This window comes from Camarhynchus parvulus, chromosome 15 (genome assembly GCF_901933205.1).
Source record: "Camarhynchus parvulus chromosome 15, STF_HiC, whole genome shotgun sequence".
Taxonomy (NCBI): Eukaryota; Metazoa; Chordata; class Aves; order Passeriformes; family Thraupidae; genus Camarhynchus; species Camarhynchus parvulus.
In genome coordinates, this window is record NC_044585.1 from 3738755 (window position 1) to 3751901 (window position 13147).

At 43.8% G+C, this 13147-nt stretch overlaps 1 protein-coding gene across 2 annotated transcripts in view; it reads left to right on the plus strand.

Annotated features, from left to right (window-relative positions):
* Window positions 1-13147, plus strand: part of GCN1 (GCN1 activator of EIF2AK4) — a 38432-nt gene that overhangs the window by 782 nt on the left and 24503 nt on the right. For both annotated transcript variants that reach the window (XM_030958717.1, XM_030958716.1), the window contains exons 2-24: window positions 885-987; window positions 1607-1670; window positions 2628-2759; window positions 3325-3433; window positions 4089-4187; window positions 4267-4401; window positions 4884-4952; window positions 5034-5142; window positions 5545-5619; window positions 5863-5991; window positions 6215-6265; window positions 6655-6753; window positions 7038-7211; window positions 8100-8252; window positions 9005-9097; window positions 9727-9802; window positions 9952-10111; window positions 10759-10948; window positions 11063-11187; window positions 11491-11669; window positions 11839-11932; window positions 12405-12518; window positions 12678-12876. In XM_030958717.1, the coding sequence (XP_030814577.1) occupies window positions 885-987; window positions 1607-1670; window positions 2628-2759; window positions 3325-3433; window positions 4089-4187; window positions 4267-4401; window positions 4884-4952; window positions 5034-5142; window positions 5545-5619; window positions 5863-5991; window positions 6215-6265; window positions 6655-6753; window positions 7038-7211; window positions 8100-8252; window positions 9005-9097; window positions 9727-9802; window positions 9952-10111; window positions 10759-10948; window positions 11063-11187; window positions 11491-11669; window positions 11839-11932; window positions 12405-12518; window positions 12678-12876 (2731 nt within the window). The remainder of the gene's footprint in view (window positions 1-884; window positions 988-1606; window positions 1671-2627; window positions 2760-3324; window positions 3434-4088; window positions 4188-4266; window positions 4402-4883; window positions 4953-5033; window positions 5143-5544; window positions 5620-5862; window positions 5992-6214; window positions 6266-6654; window positions 6754-7037; window positions 7212-8099; window positions 8253-9004; window positions 9098-9726; window positions 9803-9951; window positions 10112-10758; window positions 10949-11062; window positions 11188-11490; window positions 11670-11838; window positions 11933-12404; window positions 12519-12677; window positions 12877-13147) is intronic.

Consider the following 13147-nt stretch of genomic DNA (forward strand, 5'->3'; position numbering starts at 1 on the left):
TTGCGTATGATGAACTCATGTAGTTGAAATCTTTGAGTAGAGCAGGTCCATAGCAGCAGCTGGTTCGTTTGGTTCTTGTGTTAGTGATGTCAGTGGTCATCCTTTGCAGCTCAACCCAGCCTTACTGCTCAGAGGTGCAGCACTGCTTCCAGCCAGCTTTTAAGGGGACCTGTGGGTGTGAAATGGTGACAGTCTCAGGGAGGTGTGGATGGACTTGAAAGGCTAGGAAGCCACTGTGCAGGATCAGCCTTCCAGAGTGTGGGCAAAAAGCTTCACTGAAAGCAGCTTTGAGGAGCTCTTTGAAAAAGACTGAAAAAGGAAGGAACAGTTTTCTGTGAGTTTCTAAAGACATGCTCTGCCTTTTGGAAAGATTATGATATAAAGTTGCTCAGTTTAAGAGCTGGATTTCAAAAGCCTGTTCTGAGAGCTGTGCTTTGGTTTATGTAAATGCAGAAAACCTGGGTGTGTAGGTCTCCCTGGGTTGTCTGCAGTTCAAGTGCTCCTTCAAGACTATCTGGACTTCAAGAGATAACATACAGGGAGAAGCTCCTTTGAATTCTGGAAGTTACTGGTTTTTGGTTTGAAAGGTCCTGTACTCCAGATGATGGGTCCCAGTTCTTACTCCGTGTTACTTTTAGAGGGGTAAGTGTCTCTTACAGAGCATGAGAGCACAGATAATTGGAGAGCAGTCATCCCTCAACCCTGGGGCAGGAGTTTCACAGTGTGTGAAGCACGGTAACCCTTGGTGGATGAGATGGTGGATGCTCGCATTTAGGCACGGAGAGGCCATATGGCAGCAAGGGACATGTTCTGCTTGCCCTAGTTTATGTTCTGTGGGTTGATATCAAAGGCAGTTTGGTGTTTTTTCTGCTTTGTGGTTTTAGATTTCTGACACACTGAAGCGGTTTGCAGTGAAAGTAACTACAGCCAGCGTGAAGGAGCGGAGAGAGATCCTCAGTGAGCTGGGAAAATGCATTTCTGGGAAAGGTAAAAGCTTCGGAGCACTGTTCTGCTTACCTGGGTGGAGGAGAATGTTAAAATGCTTTGTTTCAAAAGGTTGTGTGAGGGGTATTGGTTTAGGGAGAGGCTGGCAGTGTTTTGAGCCAGTGCTCAATCACAGGGTTAATTCCAAGTATTATGGGGTTTGTGGGTAGCACAGAATCCCAGCTTTTGGCACATCTGCTTTTCCCAGTCAGTTGTTGTAGCATTGTGTATTGTAGTTCTTCATATAGTGTGTCACTTGAGTTTCTTTCATGACTCTTGGCTTGTTCTTTTAGTACATATGGAATATTTGGATACACACATGTATAGAGATAGGGAGTGTGGAAGATTACAGATGGTCTTAATAAAACAGCTGAAGCAAATTTTTTAAACTTATTTCTCTCATTTTCTGAAGATGACCGTGTTTCACATGTTCCAGTTATACCATTATTTGTAAAAATACACATAAAATGTATAGAAAGAGCAAACTTTTACTGTGATTCTTGCAAGCAATTTCATAGATGCAAGCATTTTACTGATTTCAGTCATAAAGCGAATTGTGTTTGTGTTAAAGATCAAGAGTACAGTGATTTATGAAGAACTATTTTGAAATACATTGTTACAGATCTCCCAGAAGGTGCAGTGAAAGGCCTTTGCAAACTCTTCTGCCTTACTCTGCATCGATATCGGTGAGTAAATGTGGTGGTGTTCACAGGGGTCTCAGGAGGAGGGAAGAGATGAGGATCTGACTCCATGTTTCAGAAGGCTGATTTATTATTTTATGATATACATTATATTAAATGATATATTAAATTTCTCTAAAAGAATAGAGAAAGGATTCATCAGAAGGCTAGCAAGGAAAGGAAAGAATGGAATGATAACAAAAGCTCGTGACTCTCAGAGAGTCTGAGCGAGCTGACTGTGGTTGGCCATTAATTAGAAACAACCAACATGGACCAATCAAAGATGCACCTGTTGCATTCCACAGCAGCAAATAATTATTGATTTTCTTTTCCTCTGAGGCTTCTCATCTTCTCAGGAGAAAAAATCCTAGCAAAAGGATTTTTCATAAAATATCATGGCTACAAGTAAATTGATGTTGAAAGGCTGTATTATGTAATCTGTCAGTATTTAGTAGTTAAATTGGTCTGGAGCCTCTGGAAGTGTTAGCATGCAGTGTCACAGAAATGTATGTGACATCAAAAAATGTCATCTTGTAATTGCATTCTCAGGGAAGCATTGACATTAAAAAGTTCTACAATATTTGCCTTGAGTTTCATCTTTAATTTTGAAATGAAAGCTTTAATCATGTGGTTCAGTTTGCAAGAATGAACACCCATGTCCTTGTGAAGCAAGACTGAGCTGTATTTTAGATGCCTTTTAGAAAATTTTAGGCGGGATTAAATCATGGTCTGTTGTAGAGGAGCTGTTCAGAACCCATTTTCTTCTACATAACTGCTGTCACTTGATGAAGGGAATGGAGGTCTCTGATAAAAACTTCTCCACTGTGCAGAACAGCATGGATAAAATAGTTATTAGGCTGACTGCTGAAGTGAGACAGCAGAGCAGGGGTAGTGGTGTGGTACAGGGCTGGTAAGGGTGCGGTGTGGCAGGTTGGGGACGTTCCTGATCCGTGTTTGTCACAGGGATGCGGCGTCCCGCAGGGCCCTGCAGCTGGCCCTGCAGCAGCTCGCCGAGTCCCAGCCTGAGGCCACGGCCAGGAACCTGCTGCACTCACTGCAGTCCTCAGGGATCGGCAGCAGGGCTGCAGTGCCCAGGTGAGTCGCCTTGTGTGGAAGTGGAAGCAGTTCTGAGTTGCTGGCAGTTCCTCCTGTTCACAATGAGGCTTCTGCTGCTGCTTGGCAGAGGTGTTAAAAGCCTTTAGAGACAAAGCTCCTAATGCTGTTCAGATGTTCCTCTCTTACCTCTCCCATGTCATCTGGGAAAGCAGAGGGAATATCCTGGTATAACTGCTGGTGGACTGGGGCTGAGTTAGGGTTTAGCCTTTGTTAAACTTCAAGTCTGGGGAGATGAGGAACAAACTCTTTCAAGAAACAGTCTCCAAAATGACTAGGAAAGGGAATTTCATCACCTGTCAAATGTTCAGCTGCCTCATGTGCCATTTGGAAGCTTTGAGTGTCAAACCAGAGCTGAAACAACCAACTTCTGAGGACTGATTATTTTCTGTAGAAACTAAGGCTTTAGCTGCATTTTTGTGTGATAAAATTGCTTGTCAGTCAGGTGCTGTTTTAATTTGGGCAAAATAGGTCTGTGATGGTCTAGTAGGTGTAAGTTATGTCCTGGGAAGTGTAGATTTACCTCCCTCTCCTGTTTGTACAACAGTAAGAGCAGTGGATCTGCAGCTCTGCTGGCACTCTCCTGGACATGCCTGCTTGTACGCACAGTCTTTCCAACACCTGACAAGAGACAAGGAGAAACATGGAAAAAACTGGTAGGTTCTTTAAGCTTTGCAGAAACATCCCATCACAGATATGGACTTAAATATTTCTAATGTGTTTAAGTTGCTGCAATGTTGCAAACAATGCTGAATTTAACTGAAAACACCAAGCTAGAATCCAGGTTTAGAGGGAGGTTTGGTGTATTGTGACCTCTCTCCTGTTCCCCTGGATAAAGTAGAAGATGTATAAAGCAGGAGTGGGGCAGTCTTGCACCTGTGCAGCTGCTCTGCATACAGAGATGGCTACTGGTGCCACTGAGGGGCATCTGCAGTGAGACATGAAGTCCTTGTGCCTCTCTTGAAATATCTCTGTATGATACTGTCATACAGCTTTTGCCTTCCTTTCACTTCCTTTACACAAACATGTGACTGTGCTCATAGCACACTGGGATGTAGTTGGAACTGGGATGTAGTGTAGATTTTAAGAAGAGATGTAATCTGTTTTCAGTGTTTCCAGAATTGTTGGGCAAGGTTCTGCTCGAGGTGTGGGATGAAAGCAAAGGCAGCTTGTTGGAAGAACTTAGATATCTAAAGACTTAAGTGGATTCAGCTGATCATTGACAATCATTGACATTTGGCATGTCTTGTTTGATACAAGCTCTCTGAGAAGCAGGTGCACAAAGGGTTTTTTGGCTGTTGCCTTTGGCAGGTGGAGGTTCAGTGTTTGCTCCTTTTGGAAGTCCTGGGAGGCTCTCACAAGCAGGCAGTGGATGGAGCTGTGAAGAAATTGAACAGGCTGTGGAAAGAGGTGATGTTTACATTATGTACGATATTCTACAGCTGTTCTGTTCTGCAGTGTTAACATGCCTTGCTTTTCTTCTCTCAAGAACCAGGATCTGGTGGATCAGTACCTATCTGTCATTCTTGGGCTTGAACCAAACCAGAGTTACGCTGCGATGTTGGGACTTGTGGTGCAGTTTTGCACAGCCCAGAAGGAGATGGATATTATTAAACGATACAAGGTAAGTCTGTTGTACAGCTTTTTTTGGGGAGAATAACAAGCATCATTTGTTATCATGAAGAAAGGGCTGAATAGATGTCTTAGTGAGGCTGGTACTTTGCTTCTGCCCTGGTTTCAGTGTCTGTCAGTTCAGTAGTCCTGCACTTCTGACTGAAACAGCTGGGGTGTGTTTAGACAGGAGGTGCCAGAGAAGTGGCTGTTTGGTGTTGCCTGTGCATTTCTGTGCATGTCCAACATACAGCTTCCTGCCTTGTCCCTGTTGTGGGAATGAAAGGCAGCATGTAGCTCTTAGTGTGGTTTGAGTGTTGGGCTCAGGGTAGAGCAGGGAGCACTGGTCTCTGCTTGACTGGCTCATATGAGGGTGCAAGGAAAGTTTTCAGAGAAGGAGGAGGAGATGGGGTGTCCAGCTTGGCACCTGACGGTGTGCCAGGAGCTAACTACAGGTTGAGATGTGGCTATAATCTGGTGTTTCTGCTTGTTCAGAGTGCTCTCCTGGATTTCTACTTGAAGACCATCCTTATGAGCAAGACAAAGCCTCAGAAGCATGTGCTGGTGAGACAGTGTTTAGAGCTGTTTGTGATGTTGTCCCACAGGCAGCACTGCCCTGTGCTGAGTGCCCTGTCCCCTTTGCAGGACAGCTGTTCTCCACTCCTTCGCTACGTGTCCCACGCCGAGTTCAAGGACTCTGTTTTGCCCACTCTGCAGAAATCGCTGCTGCGGAGTCCTGAGAACGTAACTGAAAGTGAGTCTGTCACCTCTGCACTGCTCTGTCAGAGAGACTAAATCCTTAGTGCTCTGGAGCTGTTGGGGCAGTGTCACTCTGGGCTATGCTTTTGTCCCCGAGTGCAGGCAGGATTGTCTGGCATCAAGGGTTAGATGTGGAGAAGCAGCATTTGTGGTGTGATCCCAAGTGTCAGGGTATGTGATAGCTACTGTTTGCACCAAGGACAGGATTTCACAGCTGAGTGCTAAGAATAATCCTGCATTATTCTGTTCATTTGGCATCAGTTTCAGTAGTTTTTTTTTATTCCTACTCCTTACTAACCTGTCTGTTCTTGATGTGAACTGTGGGGAAGAGTGTATGAAAATGCTAATGGCATATCACATTTTGTTAAGTAACTGTTTTTATCTCTTATGTTGTCAGCAATCTCTTGCTTGCTCGTATCTGTGAACCTGGATCTTAGCCAGTATGCTCTAGACATCATGAAAGGACTGGCCAGTAAGTACTCTCTCTCACTTCTGGAGGGAATCATGAATTCAGAATAAAGCTTTCTGCAACTTTCTGTCTGTACCTACAACAGCTTGATTGCTGGTGAAAAGGTTGGTTTAGGTGGGAGGGAGGATGATGCTGTAAATTGGAACTGGAATAGTTCACATGACGGTTCCAGAAGCTGCCACATGTAAATTGCTGATTTTATGCAGTTTGTCATAAAGATCTCTTGGCTCGTGTGTTATTTTCTAGGTCATCTGAAATCCAACAGTGTGCAGCTGATGGATGAAGCAGTTGTGGCACTGAAGAACTTGGCTCGGCAGTGCAGCGATCCTTCGGCTGTGGAGTCGCTGGGCAGGCATCTTTTTGCCATCTTAGGGGGTGAGTAAATTGTAGGATAAGAAGTGGGGATGAATCAAGGTTTGACAGCCTCAAGGAGTTTTGTGTATTGTATTTTCTGTTCTCTTTACTGCCTGTATGGAAGGGGTGGCTCAGCCTGGATCAGGGATAATGGGGCAAGCAATTGTGTTTTGGAGGAGATTCTTGATGTAACACAGAGCTGTTGCCTGTAATCACCTGTCACCTTTGTGTTTCTTGTTGGCAGGCTCAGAGGGGAAGCTGACAGTTGTTGCTCAGAAGATGAGTGTCCTTTCAGGTGAGAGTCCTGGAAGAAAGGTTCTCTGGTGGAAGAAATTGAGCAGAGGGCTGAATGGAAGCACTATGTACTTCAGCCTTTAGGATTTCCAGCCTGTCACTCTAAATTGGCTGTAGTTGAAACCATAGAGTGCTGGATACCACATACCAGTTCCTGACTTTCTATTCAAAGAAAATAATTAGCTGGTAGGCCAAAAATTTTCTTCAGAGAAGATGACTTGCACCCAGAGTGAAAATGAAGACAGAGATCTGGCAGTGTGGTACATGATGGATGTAATATCCAGATGTAGTGACAAGAAAAAGAGATTGAAATGTGAAGGGTCGTTCTTGATTGGTTTTAGATGTTGTGCTGGTAGTTTGGGAATTACTGAGAGAATTCTGTCCTTTCAGGGATTGGCAGCCTTAGTCACCATGTGGTTTCTGGATCCTCCAGCCAAGCTCTGAGTGCAACTGTAGCTGAGCTTTTCATTCCTTTCCTGCAACAAGAAGGTGAGAGCTTTTGCCTTTGTTTGGGTTTGCTAAGCTGTGTTCATCTTGAGCAGGGTTTTCACACGGTTATTCAACATAATTCTGGATTCTTGCCTGCTGTGTGAGAGAATCTGTTGCCCTGTTTTGATGAGCAACCCTAGGGAGACTGTGCTGTGCCTGTTAGGAGCACATGTTCTCTTCCTGCATCCTGATGTTGTTACCTGCTTTCTGTTTTCTGTTCTGCGCTTTCTGCAATTGTTCTGTTCTTTCTGCTGAACTGATGTGAGCTCTGTGTTTCTCCCCAGTCCATGAAGGCACATTGGTTCATGCAGTGTGTGTCCTGGCTCTTTGGTGTGCTCGGTTCACCACAGAAGTTCCTAAAAAGCTGGTGGAATGGCTAAAGAAAGCCTTCAGCCTTAAAACCTCTACTTCAGCAGTGAGACATGCCTACCTGCAGTGCATGCTAGCCTCCTTCAAAGGTAAAACTGGGCAGCTGCTAATAACTCTTGGTTGTGGGGCTTAGGAGGAGAGTTAGCAACCTTTGTACTTCCTGATACAGACAGCTCTGCAGATTAGGGAAGATTTTATAAGGCAGTGTCTTTTTACTGACCTCCTTCACATTTCTCTTTAAACTCTTCTGCCTTCAAGTTTATAAAGATGGTTTGTTTCATTGTATAACAAAAATCACTGTCCATCATGCTGTCTTTCATATATCTCAAAGTAATTTTTGATTGCTTTATTTTTGTCTTACAACTAAATTCTAGCTCAGGGACCATACTTATAGCACCCAGCTCAGTTGGATCTTGGTCTCTGGCTTTGACTCTTGGAAAGTCAAAAAAAAATTCTGTGTTTGGAATGAAGAACTCAAGAAATTACTCTCTTTTTGGTGATCCTCTCAGGATTGACATCTTGGTCCTGCCCCCTTTGACTGCAGCATTTCAGCCACATTTGTAGACCTCTGGGATTCCTTAACTTCTGAATGTTTGAAGTGAAACAGATGGTCATGGCATGCCAGGAATTTGCTTTCCCTCTCTCTGGGAAACATTAATCTTTGAAGTCAGACTTCCTGTGATCCATCATCCTTTAATGTAACTGAATTAGCATTTTCTTTTGCATCCTATGAAAAGAAACTCTAATCTACTGAGATGGGACTGTTCTGTCTGTGAGAAAAGGACTGAAGTGGTTGCCATTGAGCTTTTCATAGTTGCAATTCAGTGATAGTGATTGGCAAATACTTTGGGAGATTCAGTGTTCCCAGTGTGTGTCTGATTCCTCTCCTTGTCTCCTGGCAGCAGAAAAACCATTGATACTTGGGTTGTAAAGTGAGGACCATGCTGTTTTGTAATGTGTCTCTTTTGTCCCCTCAGGTGACACATTATTGCAGGGAATGGACTTGCTGCCAATGCTGATCCAGACAGTAGAAAAAGCAGCATCTCAAAGTACTCAGGTTCCCATGGTAACTGAAGGAGTTGCTGCAGCTTTGTTGATCTGCAGGATGTCTGTAATTGAGGGACAAACTGGTAAGGTCACAAAACAGCTGGCAGAATCCAATATAAACAGGTTCTGAGAGTTAACACTTCTTGACAGTGCAGGAGATACTATTTCTTAACCTGTGTATAGTTTCTACATAGAACATCATTGATCTTCTATAAACCAGGGAAAGATTCATTCCCATTTCTCTCATTTATGTCAGTGAAGAGTTCTTACTCTTCCATGGCTTTACAAATTCCAGCTTCCATTCACATAGGGAAATATTCCACTTTATTCTGACAGGAGATGTTCACCCTGACCTTACATGGTCAGATTTGACTGATGCATTGGAAGTATTCTTTGATTGTTATTTGGGTAGTGTTTTACAAACCTTTGGAAAGCATAGGGACTGGAATTCTGGCTCCCATTTGAGAATATTACAAAGCTCTCTGAGTTTATACACTGCCAGGATATAAAATCAGGTGTGTTCTACCAAAAGCAGCACACCACTTCCCTCCTCTTCTTTACTTTTAGGAAGGTTTGTCCTATGAAAGATTAAGGTAAATTAGACTTTACATTTCACACATATAAGTCAGAGAAGGGTATTTTTGTCAGCTGGTGGTTTTGGGTGTGTTTATAGTTCTGAATGAGAGAAATGAGAGACTTTAGAATTGAACACCAGTAAAGCTAGAAGTAACTTGAGGGATTTCAGGAGAGAGAATTCTACTGTATTTTATGTACATTGATGAGTTCTGACTTATTTCAAAACATCCTTGATGGACATCTGTTCTTTTCTTGTCAGAGTCTAAGCTGAGTGGTTTCTGGCAGCTGATTCTGGATGAGAAAAAACAAATTTTTACATCTGAGAAGTTTTTGCAGTCTGCATCAGAGGAAGGTAAATGGGCAGTTACTGTATATCCAGTTGCTGTTTAACTGTGTTTCTTAGTATTTGACAACTAATGTTGTTAGCCCTGTTCTGTGTCCTTATAGAAGACAGTTTCAGATTAAAAGGAGGTGTGTACCCTTCAGAGTACATCTACAGTAGCTGTAGTCTAAGCTTGAAAATGAATTAATTTATTTCTTGATGAACCTGAGTTATCACTCATTTATCATTCCAAATGATAAAGAAATGGAAGGGCCTTGTGACAGCTGGCACTCAGGACCCATTTTATTGCCACTGAAGCCGTTTTGGCAGGGCTCAGGAATTAACAGAACAGAAGCACTGAGTGTGGTGTTTATAATTTGCTTTGCTCTGTCAACTTAGACCAAAATAGGTCACACACAATGGTCAGGAAAATTGCACTGGGATCCAGCTAACAACATTTCAATGAAATCATGGTTCAGTTCCCAGTGTTGGCAGATCTGAGTTGGATTTGTCTTAGCTTCAATGAGAAGATTATGTAGAGGCTCAGCTTGGGGAGCTATTTTAATGTGTCCTGTTTGCTGTTCATTTGTTTTCAGGGTAAAAAAATCTGTTTCCTTACAAAGTCTCATGCTGTTTCAAATATTTGTCTTTTCCCCCAGCCATGTGCACAGTGCTGCAGCTGACAGAGCGCCTGCTCTTGGATCATGCACAGCGGCTGCCTGAAAGCAAAGTTCAGTACGTACGACCCCTTGCTGTCCCCAGTCCCTGTGTGACCCCAGGCTGCTGCTGTGGGCACTCAGGGGGGTGGCCTGGGAATGTTGAACTCGTGGTGCCTTTGGCTGCAGAGCTGGCTGCCTGGCTAACCCCTGTGTCTGTGTCTGCAGGCAGTACCACCATGCCCTGGTGGCCGTGCTGCTGAGCCGCACCTGGCACGTCCGCAGGCAGGCCCAGCAAACAGTGAAGAAGCTCCTGTCCTCCCTGGGAGGGTACAAGCTGGCCTATGGGCTCTTGGAGGAACTCAAAGTGGTTCTCAGTTCTCATAAGGTGAGTAGCCAGCAAGTGTCTGCTCAGACAGATGTCTGAGTGGTGCCAGTCACCTCCCTGCCCTAGGTTTGCTGTTAGCATTGACATACAGCCTGATGTGAACAGGATTCAGCTCCAGATCATCTCCTGGAATGCCACTTCTTACTGGATTACTGCGTATTACAGTATCAATGTCTGGGGTATGCCTAGTCTTCCCTAAATACATAGAAAAGACATATCAAAATATTTTGGGGAGGAGGCTGTAGTTTTCATATATTTTTATTATTTTAATGCAGATTTAATATCTGCTGAAAGACCAAGTGCTTCATTCCTTTTTTTGTATCTTGATTTTTTATAAGCCCTGGCTTATAGACTGCAGAAGTTGAGCACAATGTTCCCAGCCAGCTGGCTCAACCTTTTCCAGAGTCTTTGCCAGAAGTGATCATTTTAGTTTTATTTTACCCCAGCTTGCCAAATCCAGTATAGTCCTCCATTCCTAATCTTCTTGTCACTGTCATCCCTGTGCTTTGGTTTTGCTGTTATCCTTATCCCCTTCTTTCCTTTGAAAACTTCAGGTTTTTGGTGTTGACAGGGACATGGCATTCAGGCTGGTGGTACTGTGGGGAGGTGTGTTCAGGTCTCAGGGAGGTTTGGTGTTGTCCATTCAGATTCTGCCTCACGAGGTGCTGGTGACAGAGGCGGGAGAGCTGTCAGAGCTGGGAAGGACATACATTCCCCCTCGTGTGCTGCATGAGGCCCTCTGTGTCATCTCCAGTGTGGCAGGGCTGGATGTGGACTCCTTTGAGCCAGAGAAGCTGGCCCTGGAGATGCTGCTGGTGAGCCATCATCCATCTGTAGGTAAGTGCAGGGATAAGACTCTCATGGCAATGTATGAGTTTTTATTGTGCTTTTTGTTTTGTTGTGCCAGCAACCTGCTTCGTGTTTATTGTCCTCATTTATTCCTTTTGCTAGTGGCAGTGCAGCCAGGACTTTGGCCAGCCCTCCTCATTAAAATGAAGATAGATCCTAAAGACTTCATTACCAAACATCTGAATGACATTTTACCCAGGATCACCACCTACACTCTGGAGAACCAGGTGATAACTGCTTGCCTTTTGTTATTTTTGGGAGGTGTCTTGGAGGAGTTCAGTACTAACTGGTCTATAAAGAAGGAGAGCTGTCTAAAAGGTGTGGAAGAGGGAGGTTAAAAGAGAATGTCTCTGGGGAAAAGGAGCTGGGATTTAAGAGGGAAAGAATGTACCAACAACTGAGTAGAATTTTAGATAACATTCAAATACCTACTGAACAACAAACTGGGGATTGGAATGTAATGGGGGTGTACTTTTTGAAGACAATTTTAAGCCAGACTGATTATGTTTTTTCCTCCATTTTCCTGACAGTCATCTATGAATGCAGTGGGGTCTCTCTCCCTGCTTTTACCTGGCAGAGTGCTCCCACAGCTCATCAGCACTATCTCAGCATCAATGGAGAATCCAGCTCTGTGCCAGGTTACTCGAGAGGAATTTGCCATTATGAAGACACCCGAGGGAGAACTGTATGACAAATCCATAATACAGAGGTAAGTCTTCATAATTTCTGTGTGCATCTGGGGATTGATCACCACTGATATTCTTGCCAGTGGGTGACTGGATGTTTCAGATGCTCTTTCTGCACAGAAGTTTGTGGATTTTTATGCCTGGTCCTTAGTCCGGAGCAGTGCTGATTCTTCCTCTACTTGTCCTTCTCAGTGCTCAACAGGATAGTATGAAAAAGGCTAACATGAAGAGGGAGAACAAAGCTTATTCCTTCAAGGAACAAATCATTGAGCTGGAGCTGAAGGAGGTGAGTTGATGGAAAAAGCAATGCCAGGCTGGTCAGAATCTTCACTGCAAGTTCTGTGTTGTTCCATGGCTTCTGCATATGTCTGTGTGCTGGTGGGAAAGATTCTCTGAACTACTTGGAATATTTCTATCTGTATGTATCCCATTTTTTAAACAAAGGTTGACTTCTCTTAGCTCTGGGGAGGGTGACATACCATCCCCTGTAAATGAACTGGACAGCAGTTTTTAATGATACCAAATAATTTGTGACCAATGCAGAGAAACTTATGTTATGCCAAGGGACACTAAAGTGTTGTTAACCTGCTGATTTCCATTTTGTGTCTTTACTTGAGAGGAATATACTTGGAAGGATATTTTGATACTGTTTCAAAAATAAATTGCAAAAAACCCTGTTTCCAGCTTGCTTCTCTGACTAATTGAAGGGATGATGTTTGTAGCTCCGAGATAATGATGACCATGGCTCTCTGTTGCAGGAGATAAAGAAGAAGAAGGGAATAAAGGATGAAGTGCAGCTGACGAGCAAGCAGAAGGAGCTGATGCGTGCACAGCTGGAAAGGGAGGCTCAGATAAGGAAACGGCTAAAGGAGGTGAGCTTTGGTTGTATTTTTTGAAGCCACCATGACCCCAGTCACTTTGATGGAGAGAAAATAACCTATTTGTTTCTGTTATTAGGAATGAGATTGAACTGATTTTTTCCCAGTGGAGCTTTTTTTTTATGGTAATCTCTTAAATTGTTTTTTCTACAGCTTGATAATGAGCTGGAAACAGCTCTAGGACTCCTAGACACTGTTTTAAAGAAAAAGCCTCCTGGTCTTACTCAGTACATCCCTGGTCTCATCAGTTCCTTCTTGCCACTTTTTCGATCTCCTTTGGCTGCTCCAAGGATTAAGAAGCCTTTTCTTTCCTTGGCTTCCTGTGTCATGCCTGCTCGACTGAAAACCTTTGGTGAGTATTTGCAGTTGCTCTTTAAGAGCAGGGTGTGTCATTTTGAAGGTGGTGAAAATTCTTGCTCTTTTAGGCTGTGGATCATGACCATGTACCACAGGAAGCCAAGAGGAAAAACCACCTGGAGCGCTTAGGGAGATGACTGTGATTTCCCAGAGATCCTACTGCTGGGTAGGACTGGGACCAAAGACAAGGACTTGTCTGCTCTGAGGAGCAGCTGGTCACTGTGGTCACTGTGCAGAGTTAGGATGGTGTGAGTATAACTCACACA